Genomic DNA, 26245 nt, shown 5'->3' with positions numbered 1-26245 from the left:
GGCGAGGACTTCTTCAACAGCAAGTCGTCGAGGTAGGGGAAGACTGACACCCCCTGACCTGCGCAGATGAGCTGCGACCATCGCCATCACCTTGGTGAACACCCAAGGGACACTAGAAAGGCCAAAGGGGAGCCCAGTAAACTGAAAGTGCTTGCAGCCTACCTTGAACCACAGGTAACGTCTGTGGCCCAGCAGGATAGGGATGTGAAAATATGCATCCTGCAGGTCCAACGCTACCATCCAGTCTTCTTGGTCTAGGGCAGACAAGACATGAGCCAGAGTGAGCATTTCGAATTTCTCCTTGAGGAAGAGATTTGACAGTCTAAAGATCTAGCATGGGCTTTAGTCCTTCGTTCTTCGTTCTTCTCTAGAATCAGAAAGTAGCGGGAATAACAGCCACTGCCTACTTCTGAAACTGGGACCCTTTCTTTAGCTCCCTTGGCCAAGAGAGCTGCAATTTCCTCTTGGAACAATTTTAAATGATCTTCCGTCAGCCATTCCTGTTTTGGCAAAATGAGAGGAGTAAAAGAAAGAAAAGGATAATTTCCATTTCTGTACAAATCTTTTTCGGACTCCTCGAACACCCCATATCAAGTTAATAGTAAAAGTCACTTATCATGATTTTATATGACGAAATTGTAACATTTGCTCTTGCAAGAAAATATACAAACCAAACCAAACCAATGGACCAATACAAAAGCTATAAAAAAATATTTATTACTGCATTTATTATACAATTCAAAAAGCGGAACAAGTGGAAGTGTCTCTCTCCCACTCTCCAAATTCAACGCATAAATAAAGATAGGCTCAAAGAATTCCCTAACAGAAATTTAAACCTTGCAGTAACTTCAAAGCCTGTGAAGGTATTCCTTTTCTTTTTTTATTAACTTGGAATTCATAGGACTGGTAAAATAAATATTTAAAGCTCTTTAAGGAGGGAAATAGACACTTTGATTTACGCCTCTCATAATTCCTTGACAAGTAAACAGTCACTCTTGTAACCTTAAAAAGAGGGTCACAGACAGTTTATTAATTCTTATATTGTCAATACAACCATACAAGAATTTCCCTGTCTTTTGACATTTTTATTTTGATTATCAGTAAGACAAAAGCAGATCCATTGTGGCGTCATACCTTGCACAATATCATGCTGCCTCTGCAGTGGCGGTCGCACAGTTCGCATGGTATCTTTTTCAGGGAGTTTGAAGGTACGTCCGTCATTGAATGGAAGTGGAAGCGTCCCGGCATTCACCTGTTTGAGTTGTTCAAAATCGCTTCGGGCAGCGCTGGGATCCCAGTTCTTTCCTAGTGTAACAAATGAGAGACAATTAGATCAACAAGTTGAAAGCGTGGATAATGACACTGTGGTCACAAAAAAAGAACTCATTTAATGCTGGTTTCTATAGCTGGAGGTGCTCTACGCTGCTTTTCAGTAGGTAGGAAATGGTCATAAAGAGAGAAACACTTTTGCTCTGCTTTTGTAAATACTTTTAATGGGTAGAAGGAAGCAGTTTCAAAGTAGCAATAGCATAGCGGAAGAAGATATCGGACGTAGGATCCAATACATCTAGTGGGGGTGCTATAATGTTTTACAAAACTATCTTGGTGATCCCTTCATAGACTGATATGTTGCGACAGTAGGCCACATACAATAGTGACCCAGAAGAGCAGGTTTTTTGTCTTGAACAATGAGGAAACAGGCGTAGCAGTCACAAATATATAATGGTGATCATTCTAACTAGGTCTTTGATATATTTGGCTAAGGATGGGTATAATAGCCACTTCAAAGGAAGTAGAAGATCATTCCCTGAGAAAAGGGAGAATTGGAAAAATACACATTTCATTTTGAGATTTAGCCAACACTACATCGGTAAAGCAGTTAGTGGCCTGGTAAATGCAGCAGTCAGAAGGACACAGAAGGTCGAGCATCACCATTTTGATACTTCAGGCAAAATTTCACTCTGGGCTTGCGCTTCCTTCAATAAAAGAGGTAGACCTGTGCACTGGTGTGGATATAGATATTATTGTAATGTATTGTAATTGCATTTGTATACCGCTTACTAACCCTGATGATGCGTCTAAGCGCTTTTTGGCGAGTAGCATGCTACTCCGGACACATAGAGGAATAGTGTTGAATTAGTATAGTGAAACATATCATTACAGCTGTTCGCGTCTATACACTCCAAAAATCCTCCCAGGTCTTTAATAACATGCCTCTTTCAATGTGTGGAATTGGGGATCAAGGCAAATATTATTTTGGAAAGGGTTTCAAGAAGTGAACACACCAGATTCAGAAGCCTATGCAATAATTAATACTTTTACATGTAAAGAGGGACCAGCGCATCCCACCAAGAAAAAAAAAGTACCTCCCCTGCTTTTCAAATTCCAATCAATCAATCAACAATTTCGAGGTATCACACAAAACAAATCAAAACATTGAAACAAAATGTTATAGTTAAACCACTAAATTTTTTATGACACAGGTTACGAAAAGGGCACATTTTTGGAAAACCTGTGTTTTAAGATGAACTAATGTTCATATCTTAACAGGACAACAAATTCTATGAATAAATTATGCCGTGCAGTACTTTATGCGGTACAAAAGGGGGTGGTGATGGACAGAGCATACGAATCAATCTAACACTCACACCCAGTCAAAAGATCTGGGTTTAATCCATCACTGTTCTTTAGCCCACTCTGCCACCCCAGTTCAGACATGGCTGTATGCAAATCAGTCTGACCCTGTGCCTCATGGGAACAGTCCAGCCCGAACTGCCAAGCCATGTCTTCCCTGGACCGGAAAAAAGCTTCGAGGACCGGTTTCTGGCATTCCAGCCGTCTTCAGCCCGGCTTCCTTGAATCCAGTGGCACTTTGCCACTGGATTCGGTGATGGATTAAACCCAGATCTTTTGACTGGGTGTGAGTGTTTGATTGATTCAGATGCTCCGTCCATCTCCACCCCCTTTTGTACTGCTTTTGGCCGCCAGAAGTGTGGCAGGGTATGCTCAGACGTGAGTCCCTTGCTCACTTTGCCACTGGATTCAAGCAAGCCGGGCTGAAGACGCTGGAATGCCAGAAACCGGTCCTCGGAAGCTTGTTTCCGGTCCAGGGAAGACATGGCTTGGCAGTTCGGGCTGGACTGTTCCCATGAGGCACAGGGTCAGACTGATTTGCATATAGCCATGTCTGAACTGGGGTGGCAGAGTGGGCTAAAGAACGGTGATGGATTAAACCCAGATCTTTTGACTGGGTGTGAGTGTTAGATTGATTCAGATGCTCCGTCAATCTCCACCCCCTTTTGTACCGTGCAGTACTTTATGGCCTTTAATTTACAGCAAACAGCACATCATGGACAATTCAGCTAAACAGAAAATTTAGAGAATAGATTTACTCACAATTACTGATTGAGTAGCAAACCATTGAATGAATAGAAATAAAAAACAGCAATTGCCTTAATCTCTCCTATTACTTTAGAATACAGAATAAAATAAACACATAATAAAATGGTGCATTATTTCCGAAAAATAAAAGTATTAGGGCTCAGAATAAAGAAACCCGATGTTCCTTCTGTAGAAATGCAGTTTTTGCATACCCATTCCTACATTTCAGTTAAATCATCACTCAAACAACTCAACACTGCAAATCCTGTGACCATATGTCCACAAACAACCGACGGTGATATGTTTCAAGAGATTGTCCGATCATCTAAGGTTATCACAAAGTATTACAGACAAAAACAAGCATTTGTGCCGAACTTGATCATAATCAGGATTAATAGCACAACCGTCACGCATGTAAAGACAATTCAAATCGTTGTTTCCTTGCTAGGTTTGCACTATATAATTATCAATGCATACAGAAAGGCTGGAATTTCACATGGTTTTAAATTTTAACCATGAATAAGCCTTTGGCACAATGAAACTGTGCAGTTATGTATTATTGCAACATATTTACGATTTTTCACAAATGTCTTCCCCTCACACTACACATCATTGGAAGTAAATATGTGAGCAATTAATGGTTTCCCTTTTAAGATCTCACCTACCAGACAGCTCTTAGCTGTCTGTAGGCAAAAGCCTCTTGTTGGCCATACCTAAAATTTACAGTGGGCTTACAGCCTATTGCTTAGCTTTGGATGACTTTGTCACTCTAATTTGGTTGGTTCTTATTCAATGGCTTTCTTTCATCTTCATGTGTTTGTCCTTGCATTCAGCAAAGTCTCGTTACCACCAATATGATTGGATGACTTGTATTCTTTCAGGGCTCACATTCAGGGAACTACTTTTTCTTTTTTTTAAGCACTCCATTGAAGTGCAAGTGTTTTCCTCATCTCTTATGTGCTGCTCCACACCCAAATACCAAGTCCTGCGCACTTCATACTGTTCCCGTTTCCCCCACAGGACTACCTCATTTGCTGCTTATACTGTTTTAGCTTCCAACCATTAATTTTAATACTATTATTGTTTTATTTCACCTACCCATCCACGTCCCATTGCTTACCTCACACCAGCTCAATCATTCCTCCCGCTCCACACGAGATCCTTTTCACTTAAAATATTTTAAAGGTTTTGGGATGTCCTGGCAGCTTGCATAAGGTGCCAGGCAGTTGCGAATTTTAAAAATGTATTTGACCAAGCAAAATAATGTTTTTTAATTAATTGATCCACACAGCCCCCACCACCACAGATCAGTAAATAAAAGAAAATTGGTTCCGACTTCATTCTTTAGGGAGGCACACAAAGGGTGACTTCTGTGGGCATACATCATCCTGCATGTGCACGTCGAAAGCTTCCAGAGGTGCCCGCATAATAGTACTTTCTCTTTTTTTTCCCTCCTCTTTGTTGATGGTGAACATCAACAAAAAACAACTCGTTTTTTACTGATGCTGCACAGAATCAGCTTGAAGCACTGTCAAAGCCAATAGGTTGAAAAGGCGAGGCCTACAAGCTTTGCCAATGTTGCTCTACATATTGACGCGCTGATAGCTTAATTGAGTTCTTGCTTTAGGCGCTAGCTACAAACAGCTTTAGGGCTCTGTTGGCCAGATCTATTGGTTCCAATATACATAAAATTGGAATTTAGTCAGCCGGTTGCTTATGTATCAATGACTTTGTGATCTATCTCACTTCTCTGCTCCTGTTTCAATAGCTTTTCTTCCTATTTTTGTATTTGCCCCCCCCCCCCCAGCGGAACAGTCTTTATTGTTCTGAATGGGTGATTTGGGTCCTTCCACTGCAAACCATAGGGGGAACTTTTTTATTTATTTTGTAAGGTGAACTCCATGGGATTGCAGGTTTCCATTCCCTAATCCCTTGTCCCCAATTTAAACCTAGGCAAGTTGTTTTCTTCCCACATACCCCAATGAATTCTGTAACCATCCAGCTACCCATGATTTTTGGCTGCTCATTATCTCTCACCTCCTCGATGCTGCCCAAAGCAGCCATCATACTGATCACCATCAAGCACTTAATAGACAGCTTTCTCACTTTTTCAAGGTTTATGCAACTTGAATTATCTTATGTTTCTTAATTTTAATTAACCCATCTATCATGGCTCTCAGCCATATATTGGAATGGTCTCCTTTCATAGAAAAGCAACAACATGATTTCAGTGATTTCAGGGGCATGGCAATTCCAGAGGAAGAGGCAAGTGCCCCTTTGCAAAAATCGGCTTTCTGCTGAACTTTGTAATTTAACACATTTAAAAATTCAAGAATTTGTAATACATTCACCTCAAAAGAAACCACCCAAAAATTTAACCCCTTCGCTGCGGCCGCGATTTTACCGCTGTGCGGTAAACAAAAGAACACGGCGGGCCGTGACGAACCCCAGCCGTCATCAGCACACGCCCACCGCGGGACGTGACTGCTGGGATTCGTCACCAACATGGGAGGGGTTAAAAGACAAAAGCAACCGTATACTTGTGGGAAACCTGTAAAAATGAACATGAATATCTTTTTGTACAGTAGATATTTTAGAAAATGCTAAATTATTGTGGATAAAAATCGGACAGGAACTACAAACTATGGGTTCCCTAAAGATGTTTAGGTCAAGACTTGGCAGCATATGTGCTGCTCTTTGAGGCAGGCTGTAATGAGGTAGGGACTTGAAGCTCCACCCACATTGGTTAATGGCTTGCATCATTGTCCACTTTAAACTGTGGCTGTTCATTGGTCAAAAGGCTTAGTAGTTCCTTCTTAGTACCGCCTTGCCTCATTTTGTAACCTCCCATGGCGATACCCCCTGTTATGTGGTGGTGTTGCTCGGTAGGCTTTAATTACAGCCTCCAAGCACTATTTTCTCATATAGTTTTGTCCTGCCTTTTATTGCAGGCAGGACACACTCTCTCCTAATGCTTTTTTTTATTTTGAAAGCACGCAATTGCAATGTAATAGGTCTCAAATTTTCGAGAGTTTAAGCTAATGGCATTGTAAATGACAATGCCTTTTATTTATCTGTTTTAAAAACAACACAAAAATAAAAGGCATTGTCATTTACAATGCCAATAACAAACTCTCATAAATGTGAGACCTATTGGATTGCAAATGCTATTAAAGTACGAAGGAAAGACAGTAAAATTATTTGGACACCGTTCACAAAAAGAAAACAATTGTTTTGACTGCAAATGATCAACTCACTACATCAGTACTTAAAGTCCGATCGTAATTAGTATCAATCAAAAGATCACAGCTAAGGAAACATAAATAAACCAAATCAGTCGCATATGTTGAAGCAAAAGGGATTAGAAAAGAAGGAAAACACCGTTTTTCAGTTACCGTCCATTGCCTAAATACTGGCTGAACAAGTCTAACCACTAAAAAATGGACAGCCCCAACAAACAGAGGTGGGGGCATCAAGAAAGTTAGAATATTTGATGCCCCAACAAACAGAGGTGGGGGCATCAAGAAAGTTAGAATATTTGATAGAATATGAAAACTAACTCCCTTAAAGAACATTATCGTAAAACAACGCACAAACTAAATAATGGTCTAGTTGTATATCAGCAAAACCAATGGCCACCTTCATGTCACCAAAAGTGTAGTACTTGAAGTAGTCGATAAGCTAGGAATCTGAATGCATTTCCTCAAATGGGTATTAACAAAAAAATTGACTGCAGTGCATATGTAGCTCTCCGAAATGTTATCTGGCAGCCTTTGCAGATTCACTCACTGTCTGCAGCAGTCACTATCCATGGAACCCGCCCATGAAAATGGGAGTGCTATGTGCAACCGAGTTTGCCAACCGCATCCGAAAATCTGGAGGTTTTATGGATTAAGAGAATTCATAGTTCGTGTAACTGCTTCTTCCCACGCAACTTCAACCCCTTCAGTGTACAAGGAGATAATGGAGAGAAACTGTACAGTGAAACAGAGATTGCACAAACTGATTAGGAGCCTCCTATCTGCCTCAGAAGCTGTTTGCAGGGAGCAGTCCAGGTCGCTGCTCTGCAGATTTCATGGATAACAACGCCATGGTTAGGAAAGGGACAGCTGCTCCGTTAGCTCTGATGGAGGGTGCTTTAATGCTCTCAGATTAGAGCTTTCCCTGGCATTGCAAGGGGTAACTAATCCTTAGCTCCGTGCTATGTCAAAGATTTCACTCATAGAAATATGTAAAATAAAATTCAGTAGGCAATCATATTTTTACAAGTTTTTCGTAGAAATAATAGTGAAGACTGTTGTTACATTGACAATCACTATAAACGAGCACAAGAAACCTGTCATAGTGAAACTGTAAAATATTCTCCCCTCAACGCCTCCCTCCAGAACCAAAGCAAATCCTGAGAGAAAAGAACAAGGATTATCTCCTGGGTGACGTGAAAATCTAAAGCCATCTCCTGAAATCAGAGAGGAGGATTTCAAATGACAACTGTTATATATGTAAAACCGATCATTGGAGGGGAAGATTATGGCTGAAGCGCCCCATCTATTTTTAATAAGTGACTGTGACAAGTCTTTTAATCGCACAGTGTTAAAAGATGATTGATCCACCATTAACTTCTGAAAAGGATCCTTCACAAGAAGACCTGAAGGAAGATTTTAGAAACACACATTGCTTGTTGCGACTATAACTATCAATAGCGATTCTCCAAATTAAATGGCAAGTGAATCTGGATTTCATTTAAGACATGGAGGCTAACATTATGCATTATTCATTTAATGCACTCCTCACAGTCACTTTGAAGTATTACATCACGAACTAAATTGTTCTAGAACAGAATACAGCTAGACTCTAATAACAGTAGTCTGCCTTTTTGAGATGAGGTCCACAATTTCATTACAAGACCAGAGTCTACCATTATGCAAATACTTCTATTTGCTGCTCCAACATGAGGCCCTTTAAAGAATGTTAATACATCACAATATATAGAACATTAAAAACATCATACGACAGTGCATACTCCCATCTTCCTCTTTTGTCGCTGCTCCTGACACAGCTAGATACACCTTTCCATTTGTGGCATTATTGTCTTTTAATCGTATCTGTGATTATTGATACTGTTAGGTATTCATATTATTATGATGAGCTTTATTATTTTTGTTTAGTATTGGACTTTTGTCCTACATTGCTTTGTTAATTTCCTGTAATAACCTTTCTCTTTCAGCTCGCCATCCTCCCCTGTCCACTTTATGGCAGGGAATGGCTTATACTCCATTTATAGACGTATCAAGAGAGAGAGAGAGAGAGGACTAGATAGCTAGTCCTTGTCCCCGCGGGATTATATGTATCAACAAAGAAGACTAGCTATATATGACTTTATGAGTTAGACTATGACTAGTTCAGTCAGTTGGCACCTTATAAGTGTGTTCATGAAGCCCTCACCCACCAACCTAGATGGTGACATGCTTCATCATCGGGCCCACCCAGTAACACCTAATGTGTCCCGGGTGTGCTACAACGCCTGATTACAGCGGAGCTGGTATATTACTGAGTGCAGTGTTGGGGTTTTGTGAAGTGATAGTTAAAACGGCTTGGCAGAGGTCCCAGTACCCGAGGGTAAATTAAGCCTTAATAACTGGGCCGCCGTCAGCGGTTAAAATAAGGCAAGAGGATGTTTGGTGGTGAGTTACGACCTCCTACATCCATTATTGGTCGACAGGTTTCAGCCAGTGCCTTAGGATTAATCTGGCTTTCCTCAGGACCTATTAAAAGAGTGCTGGTGCAAGTTAAAAATGGTGGATTAGTGTAATACAGACTATGTGTTACACTCGCTAAGGTGTTTTTCTAGGTGTGAGAGGGGGATTCCCTTCTCATGCATACGCTGTGAATTAGCAGCCATTGCTTCCTGGATTGAAGCGACAAGGGGTTGACCAGCCTTTCTGATCAGAGCCTGCCGTGTACCTGTGGCGTCGTCTTCCCTCTCAGGTGGGTGAGGGCTTCATGAACACACCTATAAGGTGCCAACTGACAAAACTAGTCAGAGTCTAACTCATAAAGTCATATATAGCTAGTCTTCTTTGTTGATACTTATACTCCATTTAACCTTCTGATCGAGATGTTTTTAACATTCTCTTCACCATGCCGCTGGACGGCTTCTTTTTTAGACGCATGGCCTACCGTCTGATTTTAAGCCCTAAGCACGTTTTCTGGGCTTCGTGATTATTTTATTGGGTTCTTGGCTCGATAGCAGTGCCAATAAAAAATTTAAAAATAAATAAAAAGATAATGAGGCATGGGAGCGGCGCTTGCGCCTTTTGACTCCCCCGGATCTCCTAGCAACATGCTGGGAGATGCGAGAGCGAGCGACTGTTCCCTCACATGTCCTTAGTGACGCAACGTTCCCCTCCGGCTCAGCGTCAGGTTACAGCTCCTTGCTAGAGCGTGTAATGGTGCCTGGTCGAGCCGGAGCCTCTTATCGTCTTTTTACAAGGAGTTTAAATAGCACGATCGCCACACGGTGACCATTCAAGTGCACAGCGCTTGGCTATCAAGTGATCTTATTGCCAAAGTAAGGAATCTGATATTTTTAAAGACTGCATGCTGATTTTAAGTGTGATACCTGCACAACTGTGAGTAGACCTTATTAAACAGCCCCTCATATATTAATGATATACTATAGTTAAAGACATCCTGTGAAAAAAGATGGATGCTAACGCTAACACCCAACAGCCCCTTAAGGAACTCTTGGGTGATAGCTTGAAGAGGTTCATTGGAGAAGAACTAAAGTTGACCGTCAAGGAAGCAGTTGGCGTCGCTTTAACTAAAAGGAAGAGGATGTCCCCTGTCGAGGAGATTTACTTTTTTTCTCTCGGACAGAGACTCTCCCTCTACCTCAGGACCTCAAAAATGGGTAAAACTTTCCCAAAAACGTAAACAATCAAAGGAGGCATTTACCCATGCAACTGATTTTGGTAGCCCTCGCGCTAAAATATATGTTGGTGCTCATAGCAGCACAAGAGAGAAATCTCAATACCTTGGGATAGAGAGAAGAGTTGCCCATAGCGCCATGATAGAACGAGGTAACCTTTACGGAAAAAATGATTTAGATGATTTCTTACATACCCTTCGCAAATCCTTGGATTATGAAGATTTGGAGATGGATGAGTTCATTTTTGATCCTCAGGATACAACAGAGGATCTTGAACGAGGACCTGGATCAGCCTTCCACCTCATCTTCTACTGGAAAGGAGCCCCTTGGTGGGGAGATGTTTAACTCTACTGCTAATAGTCACCCCGTAATTCCGAATAGAGGCAAATGGACCACATCCGACAATACCTATCTCAGTGGGTGAAAAAGCCTATGGATAGGGAAACACGCAACCTTATGCGCAACGAGTGCCCTTGACCCTCCTCAGAGGATAAGGTTAGAAACACTTTCAATCTTGACCCCAAACTGATCACTTTTCTCTTCAAATCTGGGAGGGATACCAGAAAGGGAATCGAGAAATGTCTGAAGCAATGCCAAGAAAAACTGCTCGATGTAACCTCCAACAAAGCACACTGCAGCTGACCCTGGTAAGGCACTCGAATTTCTTAGTTTTAACAAGTTCAGTCCATGAATAGTGCAACACACGTCCGGAGCTTGCCACACTTTAGCTCCACTGTAGACACAGATACCCAATGATTATCCAAAAAGGACGGCGCACAAAGCAGTACAGTTCATTCAATTTCCAAAGGTCTTCAAAAAACTTTATTGTTCAATTTCTTGGTTAAAAAAGCCTCAGCATCAGCCAACGCGTTTCGTTCCTGTGGAACTTTATCAGGGCTGAAATATGCAAAAATTAAAAGTTTACTGAGTATACAAACGAGTACAACATAAAACATTTACATATTACAAAAACATTTACATGTCACATAAACAATTTACGCACACCTATATACAAATATATATACAAAAACATGTTAAAACGCTAGACTTCAGGAAATGACTCATGGAAACAAGGTCACTTAAGGGTAGATTGCACCACTATACACATAACAAATGGACAGCGAACCCAATATCCTGTAAAGATGTGTGTACCCAAAAAATTCCTTATTTTAGGTTTTTAGATGAACAAGCAAAAACAAATGACAAAAAGAAAAAAAGAAAAAAGGGGAAAGAAAATGGAAAGAAGAGAGGGAATCGGAAATGTAGTATAATTGATTTAAGATCCAAGAAGAGCAGAGGAAGGGAAAGTTGTGAGAGAGATCCGTGAAAAGGTAATGAAAAGTTATGAATCAGATTAGAATCTCACCTCATGTATGATATTGTGAGGTTTAATTACGGGGAATAACTGGTCATGGTAGGCCACGATAATTGATATGCAGACAATCTGAATGTGGAAGAAAATAGATCATATATCTTTTCTCCAGCGGTTTAAAGTGACAATAAGAATAAACTGCACATAAGCGATTTTTAAACACCAAGAACCTCATATCTCACTGTTTTCAGTTTATATGGCAGATAAAAGGTGAATGTACACCAACAAATTCTTAAGTACCGGCAGGTCTTCTCATTCGAATTTGTCAGATCAAAAAATATTTACTAGGATCAATAATTAAATCTAAAGATAACGGACAGAAAGAATATCGTGAAAAAAACATCCAAAATTGGGGTTAGTTAAGAACAATACCGTTTACATTTGTGTATAAAATGGATAAGTAAAAATGAAAAGGTTAAAAAAGGGGACGAAGGGAGAGGGTCTCACCGTTACACAGGTAGCAGAGTGAGTTTTGAAGGTACGTTGTATTGTGTATATTGGCATTCAAAAACTCAGGTATTTGCAAATTTACACACCAGCACCTGAAAATAACATCCTCAAATTAAGGGTATGCACGACTATGTGCCCCAACCAGGTACTGAAATAGGGAGTCGCAAAAATCGAATGCCGAACAATTATAATAATACCCATGTACCTTCTAACATCACTTGTGCTTGAAAACTTTCCCGTTCTGTATTGGGCGCTCTGCAGGCCCAGATGTCCTAAGAATAATAAAGTGAAAGATCTCTCTAACGACCCAAATATAATGGGATCAGTTTAGAATACCGTGAGTATGATATAGGGTGAGTATAATGCTTGTTCAAACATAGCTTACCTCGAAGTGTAATAAAATTGTCGGATTAATAGATCCGAATTACATCCAGAATTGAGAGAGGTATCCCCAAACCGGTTATTTAGTGCTCTTAAGTTCTCAAGAGGAGAAGAACATCACTTGACCCCTCATGTATACGCCCATTGTGCCCAGGGATAAGATACATTCCATGAATGACTTAACCAGATATAGATAGATAAATAGTATAAACATTGGACAATTCCATCGAAATAGGTCACACAAGAGGATGAACAAACTTGATGAAAACGAAAGCCAGCAGTCAAAAATAAATAAACATACAAACAGGAGACCAGATGCCTGCTATTAATCACCCCTGTAAAATGTTAGGGCACTGATGGACACCTATTATAACGGCTGGATCGAAGACCCATACGTAGTGTCAGAGTTTCACCAAAGTGACAGTAGTATCATACATGAGGTGAGATTCTAATCTGATTCATACCTTTTCATTACCTTTTCACAAATCTCTCTCACAACTGTCCCTTCCACTGCTCTTCTAGGATCTTAAATCAATTATACTACATTTCCGATTCCCTCTCTTCTTTCCCTTTTCATTCCCCTTTTTTCTTTTTGTCATTTGTTTTTGCTTGTTCATCTAAAAACCTAAAATAAACAATTGTTTTGGTACACACATCTTTACAGGATATTAGGTTCGCTGTCCATTTGTTATGTGTATAGTGGTGCAATCTACCCTTAAGTGACCTTGTTTCCATGAGTCATTTCCTGAAGTCTAGCGTTTTAACATGTTTTTGTATATATATATATTTGTATATAGGTGTGCGTAAATTGTTTATGTGACATGTACATTTTTTTGTAATATGTAAATGTTTTATGTTGTACTCGTTTGTATACTCAGTATACTTTACATTTTTGTATATTTCAGCCCTGATGAAGTTCCACAGGAACAAAACGCGTTGGCTGATGCTGAAGCTTTTTTAACCAAAAAATTGAACAATAAAGTTTTTTGAAGACCTTTGGAAATTGACTGAACTGTACTGCTTTGTGCACCGTCCTTTTTGGATACATTGCTTGATATACTAGGACCCTTGTCCAAGATCCTTGATATGACCGAAGAGGCAAGGTTCAATGATACCACAGTCAACATCGACATTCTTAGAGGGTGGTCACAACGAGCAATCTGATTTGTGGGTAACGCTAATGCCAACCTCATTACTGAGCGCAGGAAAGCGCTCCTATTGAGAATGGACCCTAAGCTCGCCGACCTGTCCGCTGAGGAAGACATATGCGACACCAAGGTACTCGTATTCGAAGACAATTTTGTTAAACCTCTGGTCAAATATGTGTCCACCTTTAACGCATTCAGCAAGGCTCAGTCAAGCATGCACATAGTCTTTGGGGGTCGCACACTTTTTGGAAGGGCTGACAGGAGGGGACAGCCCGTCAGCCTCAACTCCTACAGGCCCCAGTTTTACCCCTAAGATGAAAGAGGTTCCTCTCGTTTTAATAGTGGCTACAGCTCCAACTCCAATTTCTACCCCCAGAGAGGGAGGGGTTCAAGATCCCGTGGTAGCAGAACCAGATCCTCCAATCAAACCTACCAAGGTAAGCCCAAAGTCTTCTTTCCCTTCAAGGGTGGCAGGAAGACTGAAACACTTTGCACACAATCGGTTAAGAATTACTCAAGACCCCTGGGTTCTTGAAACCATAGTGGGGTTCAAGATAGATTTTTGGGGAGAACCATTCCAAAGGGAGATTCCAAGGGAGTTAACTCTAGACACAGAGAATTCAAAGCTAATAGAATTGGAGATTTCCCAAATGTTAGGCAGGGGAGTCATTATGAAGATCCTCTTATCGGAGATTACAAAGGGCTTTTTAAGTACTATCTTCTAGTCAAAAAGAAGGACAAGGGCTAGCGTCCTGTCATAAAACTAAAATATCTGAACAGTTTTCTAACTTACAGACACTTCAAGATGGAGGGTATCCATCTTTTGAGAGACATTTTGCAAGCCAAGGATTGGTGGGTTAAATTGGATCTCAAAGATGCCTATTTTACGATACCCACGGACGAGGACTGTTGAAAGTACCTTTGTTTTACTTGGAAAGGAACTCTTTACCAGTTCCAGTGTCTCACCTTCGGCCTATCTTCAGCACTTTGGTGTTTCACCAAAGTCCTTCGCCCAGTTGTGAGTTACCTCAGGGAGAGTGTGGTCTGTCGAATTATTTACCTAGACGATATTCTCATCATGTCTCAAGACAAGCTGGAAATTCAGAATCATTTACAAATGATTTTAGACCTTCTTCAGAATCTGGCATTCATCTTAAATATAGAGAAATATATCATGGTCCCGACACAGGAGTTGGAATTCCTCGGTTTCCAGGTAAATACTAATCTCTCCAACCTAATTCTACCACACAAAAAGGAAGACGCTCGAGAGGATCTTCACTGGTGGTTGAAAAACCTTCAAGCATGGAATGGAAAAGCTATTTTCGGAAATCTTACAGATTTTACTCTAGAATCAGATGTGAGCAGCTGCGGATGGGGTGCTTGCCTAAACAATTTAGAGACCTTGGGGAGGTGGTCCCTAGAGGAACAAGCCCTACACTTAAACTCTCTGGAGATGTTGGTAGCTCTGAATGCCCTTATGAGCTTCAAAGAGTTTCTAAAGAACTCCAATATCTTAATCCTTTTGGACAATTTCTCTGCTGTCTCATATATATAAATGGCCTGGGGGGTGCGAGATGGAAGAATCTCTCTGATATTGCCAAACAGATCTGGTATTTTTGTTGGGAACAAAAGATTACTCTCAGGGCAGAATTCATTCTGGAAATTCAAAATCTGAGGGCAGACTGGAATTCTCATTTTCTCAATGATTCCAGCGATTGGAAACTGAATTCAGAGGCCTTTTCCCTGAACCAGAAATGATGGCGTCCAGTTCAAATGGAGCTGTTCGCCAGCCAACTAACTCACCAAGTTCAGGAATATTTCAGCTGGAGACCAGACCCCAATGTGTCAGGGGTAGATGCCTTCCTCCAATCTAGGGAGGGGATCATGGGTTACGCCTTTCCTCCCTTCTCAATGAGTCAGAGACAGTTGTGGAAGGTGAGACTTAAGTCATGCTAAATCATTCTTGTAACCCCCTTTTGGAAGTCCCTGGTTTGGTTTCCATGGGTGATGGAGTTAGCGGTGGATTTTCCATGGCTGATCCCATCATCCCTGGGCCTACTCCAGGGTGAGGACGAAGAAGAACATCTTTTGGTTCTAGAAGGGAGGATAAACCTTCTTGTCTGGAGGATTTCAGGGGTTCAGGCAGATATTCTGACCTTTCAGGACAGTCTAAAAGCCTTTTGGAGGACTCATAGGCACTAGCAAAAGGTGCAAGTGTGTCTGGAGTAAGTGGTCTTGTTGGTGCATGGAAAGGGATCTGGATCCTGTACAGTGCTCTCTACAATGCGTAGCTAAATATCTAGCCCTTCTCTTTGAGTCGGGTCTCTCCTATAGAACTATCAACTGCTACAGATCGGCAATTTTCTTTGGCCATGCCTTTTTTAATAATCTTGTTATTGGTAGCAACCCTTTAATCAAAAGGGTTATGAAGGGTATTAGATTAAGGAGACCGCCTAAGGCTCGTTACGAATCCTTCTGGGACGTAAACCTAGTTTTTAATCTCTTCCTTTCCTGGCCTGTTAACGATTTACTCTCCCTTAAACAGATCTCCATAAAATTGGTGACTCTTTTGTGTCTGATTTCTTTTAGAAGACTCTCAGACAAAGCTTTAGAACTTTCTAATAGATTCAACTCCTTCGAAGGTGTTCACTTCGATATTTGGAAAAGAACTAAAACAATGTCAATCTGTTTTCTATCCCCTTTTTAGGTTTCGCCTGGCCGTAGCACTGCGCAGCAGTGCTCACGCAGGCGAAATCTTTTGATGTACAGTGTGGGGCTTTGTCCCGCCTCTCTCTTCCATTGGCTAGCTCCATAAATGGAGGCTAACCATTGGAAGAGATTGGTTGTCAATCACTCTTTCCCCGTCACGACGCGATTCGGGGGAATTTCTGGGTCTTTTTTTAAGTCCCGCCCTCTCCTCTTCCCATTGGCTGGAATTTTACCTTCCAGCCAATGGGAAGGGGAGAGCACGAAAAACACGCCCCTGAATCCCAAAATTACCTTGTTTTATTGGCTACTTAATTGACTATCTTTTTCCCACCGCCGGGGGCTTTTTGTCTCGTCCTGGACCCTTTTTATATTTTGTTAACTTGTAAATTATGGTCTATTTATATTTTAAAATATATATGTATATATATGTGCGTGTGTTCTCTGTATTGCCTCGCGACAGCCTCTACGTAACTAGCGCGTAGAACACATCGTCAGTAGCGTGGAGCGAATACTGCTCTGTTGATTGGCTGATTTTGCCCGAAATTTTTCTTTTTGATTGGCCGCAAATGTTACAGTTTATCCTCGTGGTTGCCTTCTTCAGTGCGGTAGATGATTGGCTGTTGAGATTTGCGGGACAGGCGGACTCGCCCTCATACCGCCTCTTTTTTTGCAGGAGATATTCGTTTGGGTCGCCGTCTTCTCTTTCCTTGTTGTTCTCTGAAGCCGAAGAGTGGGGGCATCGAGGGCGTCTTGGAAGATTTAGGGGGTGGAGAAATATGCCCCAGCGGTTAAGCTGTCTGTCTCCAGCAAAACCAGGCCAACGGAGTTACAATTCCTGCTACTTCCCTTACTATATATCTATGTTATGTGATCCTAGTCAAAAGGAAAACTTCCAGCGCCTTAGTTCCTGCATGTGCGAAAATTGGTAGCACTTATTAAATCAAACAGGATAACCATCTACCTTAAACGATAAATAAAAGTGGCATTTAAATGGGTGGATATCTCCCCATCTCTCTTGCCCCTCTGTGAGCTCGGCAGTGACTAAAAGTGTTATTGTTGGCACTCTTCACACGTGTTATGAGATTCTGCTGTAGCCTTAAAGTGCAGCGCGTAGCCAACCTTGCTGTCAGCGAATTTCCTGTGTTGCGCAGTGCTTTGCTGCCGCCCTGGAACATTCCGCCCCCGACTCCCAGCCCGGCTCCTACACGATGAGTTATTTAAATGTTCTAGAGATTGGCCACAGTATATGTCCGCACCCAATTGCTGCTTGAACTCAGGCACGTGGTGGTGCGGTAGACGGGTTTCACCATGATCACGCAGGGCGGCAAACTTAGGTAGATGACACAGATTACAACTCGGGTCCTGTGTTCGTGTATATCGGTTTGTCTATGTACATTGCTGCACCCTTGCTGTGTTGGGCATTTTCTCGCGTGCCCGAGGCTCCCTGACGTGCCCCATCTCAGGGCGTTAAAAGTGGCCAAGTCCCGGGGGAGAGACTCTGCCCTCCTATTGGGCGTCGACCGGGCCGGGTGGAGGTGAGTGAGGGAGACGGTGTCAGGCCCAGTGAATGGGTCCCTGTGTCCAAACTCTGACTGGAAACACTGCCCCGTTGATGGCGCGCTATATATCGCGCCTCCGCGTCATGTTCCGCCTCCCAGAGCCCGGGACTGGACGCGGAGTTTCGACCCGAGGTATGAATCGGGACTGTGTGCTCCGGAGCCCTGCGTAGGCCAAGAACAATAGCCCTGCGCCCCTTGAAGGCGGGAGCCAGTGGCGGCCTATGGCACCGGCGGGAGAGGCCCCTGCCCGCCCAGGAGAGACAGGGGGGCACAGCTCAGGCTCAAGCACGAGGAGCCGCGGCTGACAGGGACTCTGTTGAAACCGGTTCTTGTGTTGGGACTCTCGAGGGGTAGCTGCTTACCTATAGGCTGTTGGTAGCTTTTTGTGTGGTGGGAAACGGCCTCGCCTGCCCCGGACACACCAGAGGGGTACATGCTCTTGGATTGCACGTTAAGTCGCTAACTGCACGAGGAACTGCTCTGTAGAGGCTCTTGCTTTTGTTTTGCGGACAGAAGGGCTCTTGCACTGTGGACCCCACGCTATCTGGACAAGAAGCCTCTGCTTTGGGACAGTGCACGCTGCCTCTTGTTTGCTGCTCGCTAGAGTGAGTAGTCTGGCCTGGAACTGGTTTTACACTTGTTCTTCTTGCTAAAGTTATTTTCCATCTGGTAGGTTGGGAAGACTTACAGGTAATTTCCACCTGCCCATGGACCTATTGCATGCTCTCAGCTGTTTCTTCTACCTGAAAAAGACACCACAGAGCGCCGCCATTTTGCATGAAGACAGCCATTGCCTCCATTCTAATGACCCATGACCTCTTCTCGTCGCAGGAGGCCTCTGGGTGCCTGCCTCCGCCATCGGCAGAGCTGGTAAGTGATTGTTTTTTTTGTCTATGATGCACTGGGAAGTTTGCTGGTTTTAGGGGTGTTTTGTGGGTGTGGTTGTGGGTATGGTTGGGGGTATAGATAGTAATGGTAATGTCTCTGAAGTGGTTTTTATGTCAAATTATCGAATTATTTTTATGTTGGCCCATTAAAAGATCGAATCCACAATATTAACTACTACTATATTATCAAGGTAAATATACATTCATATAGACTTACTATTCTAGGATACGGTATTTTCTGCAGGTCTAAATAAAAACTCAGTTTTGTGGTAAAACACCCTCAGGTGCTGCTTCTGTACATGCTCTGACGTCTAGCTCCTCTTGCCCACCACTACCTCTTTCTAGACACTAGGTGGCTCTTGGTTGCCGTAGGCTACTTTTACCAACTTGTTACTATTCCAAAATATGGTTTGTGTCTGCTATTGTTTTCTACTGGAAGTCTGAGACTAATATGGCGGTTGATAAATATATTCTAAAAAGTAAAATAGGAGACCTAATTGTGAAGAAAAAGCTGCAAGCTTTGAAATAGCGACTGGGCTTGTCATTTTGCGCCACATGACAGCAAGAAGCTTTATATATTCAGATATTCCGTTCAAGCACGCCCTCTTTGCTTGACTCCGAGAGAGAGAAATATTTTACGGCATAGGAAAATGCATAGAAACCACCACCATCTTCCAAGTGTCCCCCTGAAAGGGGATCTTTAATTAACCGGTGTCTACCTTTTAGGTTTCGCCTGGAGTTCACTGTGCAGGCAAAATCTTTGGTTTAGCAGTACGGGGCTTTGTCCCGCCTGTCTCTTCCGTTGGCTAGCTCCATAAATGGAGGCTAGCCATTGGAAGAGAGATCTGTCCGTTACTCTCCGAGCAGATTCGTGGGCGTTCCGGAGAATTTTGCTCAACCCGCCCCTTTTTGCCGTCATGAAGACATGGGCCACTGTGGGCGTGTACTTTTTTTTGTTTTTTTTTACTTGGATGCGTTTCCTCATTGCTAAGATCGTCCTGGTCCCGCATGGTTGTATCCCGCTGTCCGTCCCCGAACCCTGTGAGTTAATGAGTGGTCAGATGGGCGTGATGTCACTTACGGTGCTCATGCTATGGTATTCGTGCTATGGTGTTCGGAAGTGTGTGAGCCAGCTAAAGAATGACGGGTCTCGTGTTTACATTTCTTTTTTATATATAGCGTGAACTCGACCGGAAGACCGTGCGCTTTTCATGAGTATAGGTTATATTAGGACATGTATATATAATTTTTGTAGGCCCGGTGAGATTAATTGATTTGCCCTGAATCACAGGATGTTGAGCTAACGCCGAGACTTGCACCTTGGTCCCCAGTTCCAAAGTCGGCAGCTCAGGTCGTTGCGCTACATCCTCGTGTTCCATGAAGCCTTGCGCTGCAGCTGTCCCAGTCTTGAGCGCGGTGCTTCGCCCTCTTTAGTGGGTGGCAGGACTTGTGGATTCCCTCATTAGGAGGGAAGCTGGGAAGCTGTTCTCCTGCAGGCTCCTGTTCCGTGTCCTTTGCCTCACATTGGAGGCCACCTCCCTCTGTCGGCCCAGACAGTCTGCGGGATTTCTCAGCCAGCCTTAGCATGGGACAGGGTTCTTGGCAGAGTGTCGTTGGCAAGATTATGGGCACTCTTTTTGGCTGTATTCCTTCGGCGGGGGCATGTGAATAAAGAGGGCATTGTCTGCAGACTATGCAAGGAAAACGTAATAACTTGCTTCATCATTGCCATTCCACAGCTGTGCCCCCTTACCTTACAAGCCTGATTTAATTCTCATTTCGTAGCATGTGGCACCGCGGCACATACGGCTCACGATTGGGACTTCCTCTGGCATTCGTTAGAGAGGTCGAGCATTGTGTGGTTGTGTAGTCTGAACTTCCCGGCCTCGGCGGAGCTGGCCTGCTACACACCGATATACCTTGGGGGAATGCCTGCTCTGTGGTATCGGTTTCAAGAGCTATCACTAGTGGCAATGTGGAGGGTTTACTTTGATGAGCAGGTTGTGATGGGCAATGAAAGGGCTGACATCCGTGACCAATGTGACATCGTGGTGTATGAGAAACTGATATAGGTGATTCTAAGCAGGCCGCCCGATGAACGCTTTTCCAGGAGGCCCTGCCCCCTGGGTGCTCAGATGTCTGCAGGCCCCGCCCTCACCGGCGCTCCCAGGCTTCCTAGCCCTGCCCTCTCTGGAGCTTCATGCCACGTCGCTCTGGACTCTGGTGGGAGCCGGACGGAAGGGACCTGAGACCGGCCGCACGGACGGGAAGTAGCAGGGGGCACAGCCACCCGGCGCCCCCATCCTCACTACAGTAATGAGCCGCTGTCAGATGAGTTTGGGCAGAGAGTTCACTAAAGTGACGTACCGGGACGGGGTTAAACTGGAGTATTAGGAAGAGGGAGGCGAGTGTGTGTACAGCGCTACAGGGAGCAACATATACCCGAAGAGTATACACAAGGGCAGCGGGCACTGACGAACCAGGACAGTGGGCACTGTCTCATGGGGTGAGGGATGGTTATCGGTACAGGACAGTGACAAACGTGCCACCACCACCATACAGGAGTTAGAGACGTGTTTGCCTCAGTGGACAATGTGTTAATGGGCCTGTGCCCACAGAAGGTAGTTATTTGGTTCACTGAACAGTAGGCTCTATGGCCAAAGTGCACCACCGGTTGATACAAGAGAGAGAGTGTAGTTTGCCACGAAGCGGTGGGGGCTTGTTTTGTTAGGCACGGGGAGAGTGGGTGTGTGTGTGTGTGTGTGTGTGTGGCTCTGGGTGTGTGTGTGTGTGTGTGTGTGTGTGGCTCTAGGTGTGTGTGTGTGTGTGCTCTGGGTGTGGGTGTGTGTGGGTGTGGCTCTGGGTGTGTGTGTGTGTGTGTGGCTGGCTCTGAGTGTGTGAGGCTGGCTCTTGGTGTGTGTGTGTGTGTGGCTCTTGGTGTGTGTGTGTGTGTGTGTGTGTGTGGCTCTGGGTGTGTGTGTGTGGTAGTAATTGCTGTCTGCTGAGCTCGTCCGTAGGGTACAATAGATCTCACATTTGCGAGAGATTAAGCTATTGGCAATGTAAATGACAATGCCATTTATTTATCTGTTTTCAAAACCAACACATAAATACAAATTTTGTCATTTACAATGCCAATACCTCTAACTTTTCCAAAGGCGAAACCGTTGCATTGTAAATGCTAGTTAATGAGTGCGAAAAGTTGTGTGTTGTGGACTGTATGAAGTGTTATGAACATAAAATTTCAACTTTTAGACCTACGGGACTGACTAGCTTCTCCTGTCATATGTTAGTTTGTTTAGTCCCATTTCATCAGCCACCCTGGCCAGATGGGTCTGCTTGATTATGCATGAGGCTGGTGTGGCTCTCTCTAGATTTGGAGCTCACTCTTCTAGGGGAGCTATCGCTAGCAAAGTGTTATGGGTTGGGGATCCCTACCATGAAATACTTAAAGCCGCTGATTGGTCAAATGCAGATACCTTCCCAAAATTCTATTTGAGACCAATACAGCATTTTAGCAGTGTAGCTCTACATGGCTTTAAAAATGCATAATGGTATTGTTAGACCTGTCAGCCTTAGGGTGGTCTTCCCTATTTTTTTCGCTTTTGCCTCATTTTTCTCACCTACTTTTCATTGGCCTTAGGTCTCTGGGCACCTTCCCATTGCTTACCAATGCTAAGGTGCAGGTGCTCTCTTCCCTTAAGATGGCTGCCACTGACCCCTGCTACTGCAGCGTGGTCTTTTTAGGCGCACTCTAGTAGCCAGGAGCTGGCTGGAACCCTTTAACAATGTTGCAATGCCAGCCTGCCAGCCTGCCCATAGCTAGAATGAGGAAAGCTCCTGGAACCTCCCAGAACAGGGGAGGTGACACCAACTGCCACTGCCAACTGTCGCTATATAAGGAAAGGGAGGGAAACTTTCCAGAGAGAGTAGTTGGGGCATCACTGACCTGTGGGAACCTACGCAGGAGACTTAGGTGGTAGGTCCTAGTCAGGAACCTATGCCAATGGGGGTGACAAGGTTTAGGCGCTGCCCACAAAGCTGTGTGAGGAACACTGAACTAGCCCACTGATCTGGCCCAGCGGGAGGGGAACCCAGGGACCATCTGAAGTGATTTTACTGAGGAAACTGGACAAGCCTTCAACTCACCCCCTCCCCTCTCTTCAAGTAACTTCTACCAAGGGCGCAGGATCCAGCTAGCGCCAAGATGGCCTTCTTACTGCCCACAGGACTGGTGGGGAATCAACCAGGTATTAGTGCTGCATTCCCCTTGAGAAGCGCTGGGAACTGCTAAGTGCCAAGCGCTGTATTCCCATTGAGAAGCGCTGTATTCCCCTTGAGAAGCGCTGTGAACTGCTAACTGCCAAGCGCTGTATACCCCTTGAGAAGCGCTGTGAACTGCTAACTGCCAAGCGCTGTCTTCCCCTTGAGAAGAACTTTGAACTGCTGACTAGCAAGCGCTGTGCCCCTTTTGAGAAGCGCTACTGCGTGGAGACCCTGTGTGGGCCCTGAGAGTACTGCCTGAGGCATGATGGTAAATTGCCCTGAAGCACCACGAGGACCGAGCGCTTTGACCGCCTAATGCTTCTCAGCTGCCCCCCAATCGCACTTCTGTCGAGCGCTCTTGCACTTCTGCTTTAGCCTGTGAGCCTTACTGTCATCGTTGCAGCCTGGCGCATTCTCCGTGACGCCGGTGCTGCCTTCTGCACCCCTCGGCGGCCCTTAGAGCCAAGAGAAGGCCGCAGTAAAATCTGGTCAGGCCGCAGAAGGCCTTGTTAGGCCTGAAGCCGGGATCTAGCGTCACGTGACAGGGGTGCCGGTGTAATTCCGCCCCCGCAGTGCCCTGATTGGGTCCCTGAAATTGTGCTCCGCGAGCCGCTCTGCAATTGGCGGCCGCTGCACACCCTGGCCTCCTGTTGGTCCCCGGTCCCTGCAAGCTCTGAGGGAGGACCGGCACCGGAGCTGACACCTGCGTGGGGGCTCGCAGAGTCTACCGGAGCCCCTGCACACCCCCGACTTCACCGGAGGGCTTAAAAGGAGCCCGGGAGCCTACAACACCACCGGAGGGGGCGGTAGGAAGAGCGCGCCTCCGGGAGTCATCTTACCTTGTGCTGACCCTTCGCAAGGGCCCAAACAGGGGCCGAAGAAGTGAGGTAAACCCCCAGGGAGGCTCCAAGTCTGCCCTCCCATTGGGAGACTATAGTTGGGCCCCGATGGCCCCAAGAGATACTGAGGACTGGGCAGGAGCCTTAAGAAAAGTTAACCCCTTAGCAGGGGAAAGGTTGTTCTACTGTGGTGGCCTGATCGTTAAGGGAATTGTCCTACTTAGCTCCTGAGAGTCATGTCCTGCCTATTATGACCAAGAGAAATGCTCATATCTAAGTGTTGAATTGCTTTATTCCAGCCTGATGAAATGCACTGTATTTGTTGATAAATGGCTTATTTTTGCAGCTAGGAAATGTTTACCCTCCATTAGTGACTGCTGCTGAGCAATGAGACGTTATTTAAAAGTCTGAGAAGGAAATTCTTTGCAGGTGCTGACTAGGAGTAAGGCTGTTACCAGGCCGACCGTTATTTAATATTTATTTATTTACATATTTATTGCTGAGAAATGCAAAACCTGTGTTTTAAAGGAACGGCAATGAGTTAATACTGCTGTGATTTTTGACTGCTCTGAATCTAATTCAAGATAATTCAAGATAAAACTTATTTATTTGAATCAAGCATTCTGGTGTGGACTCAGTCCTTGCGTGCACTTATTGTCTCAGTGGATGAGTGTGTTGTGTAGTCACTTTACACCTAAGCTTCAGGTGCCTGCCGGCTCGGTCCAAGCTACCCCCCGGGGACCTGGCGAACCCAGTTCCTACATTTGGTGGCGAGCGGTGGGATACAGGACCTGTGACTGTACATCACACTCCAGTGTGACAGAGTGCGCTGCAATCAGACTAGACACCTATTGTGCATGCAAGCCTACGCAATTGACCCCCACTGTGTAACCCGAGTGTGTAGAGACCTGTTTGACCCAATATTGTTACCTACGTCCTAGTATCTTTCCTTTATTGTATCTGGGTCCCCACCTGTCAAAATGGAGTTCCAGCTAGCCGATCTGGAAGAGTACACAGTGGTGCAGCTAAGGGAATTTTTTCAGGGGATGGGGGTGCCGGTTGGGCGGAGAGCCACAAAGGAGGAACTCCGTACTGCTTTGAGGGCATGGGTAAGGGCCCACCCAGAGGGGAGAGGGGATGGGGGACAGGAGGGGCAGGGCGCACCAGGGGGGGCGGGTGCTCCAGAAGAGCTAGACCTACTTAACGATGAGGTATCTGAAAATGTGTTGCCAAGAAGACGTTCCAGGGCAAGTAGTAGTGGGTCTAGAGGGAGTATGTCATCGCAGGAGTATGAAGACAGGAGGCAGGAGAGGCAATTGAGATGGGAGCTTGCCAAGTTAGAGCACGAGAGGGAGAGAGAGAGGGAAGATAAAGAGTTTGCATTGGAGGAAAGGAAGTTGGCGCACAAGCTTCAGCTTAAGGAATTGGAGCTGGGAACCTTACAATTGAGTGCACCAACAAGTCCCAATGGTGGCAGCGTACCAGGGGCTCAACAAGAGCCTAGGTTTTGTTTACCCAAGGAGGTGATAGCGAGCTACACTCAGGGGGATGATATCGCCACTTGGTTGGAGGCATATGAAGTGGCCTTGACAGCCCATGGGGTGCCCAAGAAACACTGGGGAGGTGGTCTGTATCGTTACATACCTCCCAATGTTAGGGACACCCTTCTGTACCTTGAAAAGGCAGATCAGTTCAGTTATCCCCCCATGAAGGAGGCACTCCTTAAGAAGTTTAGCCTCAACCCCGAAAGGTATCGCCAAAAGTTTCGTGGCAGCCTTAAGCTGTTCACACAGAATTGGGTGGATTTCTTTGATTTCGCCCGTAAGGCTTTGGATGGTTGGGTGCGTGGCAGCGAGGTGCATGATTATGAGGGCTTGTACAATCTATTTTTGAGAGAGCACCTCTTGGATAAATGTTTTCGGGAGCTGCGCCAACATCTGGTGGACCGCAAGCTGACTGATCCCCGTGAGCTTGCGGAGGAGGCGGATACTTGGGTTAGCACCCGGGTGTCACACAAGAGCCCCGGGGGAGATGGCCCGAAAGGCGGACAGGGCGTCCCTCAGAAGAAAGAGGGGGGAGATAAAAAGAAGTTCTCACGAGGCCCACAAGCTAGACAGTTTGGGAAAGGAGTAGGTACCCCGCCTCATTCCAGTTCCCCAAAGCCCACATACCCCGACAAGAGTCAGCAGCCAAAAATTGTCCGGTGCTACGAATGCGGGGAGGTTGGACACTACAAGGGGAATCCCCAGTGTCGCAAGAGACCTCCAGCCCCCACAGGTGGCAAGAGTCCCGGGGTGGCTAGTGTAGCGCTTGGGGTGGAGCTGC

General features: G+C 44.7%; 1 protein-coding gene across 2 annotated transcripts in view; it reads right to left on the bottom strand.

Moving 5' to 3' along the window:
• The window catches only part of OTUD7B (OTU deubiquitinase 7B), a 479130-nt gene that overhangs the window by 296788 nt on the left and 156097 nt on the right, over positions 1 to 26245 (bottom strand). For both annotated transcript variants that reach the window (XM_086945375.1, XM_086945374.1), the window contains one exon: positions 1135 to 1305. In XM_086945375.1, the coding sequence (XP_086801501.1) occupies positions 1135 to 1305 (171 nt within the window). The remainder of the gene's footprint in view (positions 1 to 1134; positions 1306 to 26245) is intronic.

Source organism: Lissotriton vulgaris, chromosome 12, assembly GCF_964263255.1.
Source record: "Lissotriton vulgaris chromosome 12, aLisVul1.2, whole genome shotgun sequence".
Lineage (NCBI taxonomy): Eukaryota > Metazoa > Chordata > Amphibia > Caudata > Salamandridae > Lissotriton > Lissotriton vulgaris.
This window is presented reverse-complemented; position numbering and strand designations above follow the sequence as displayed.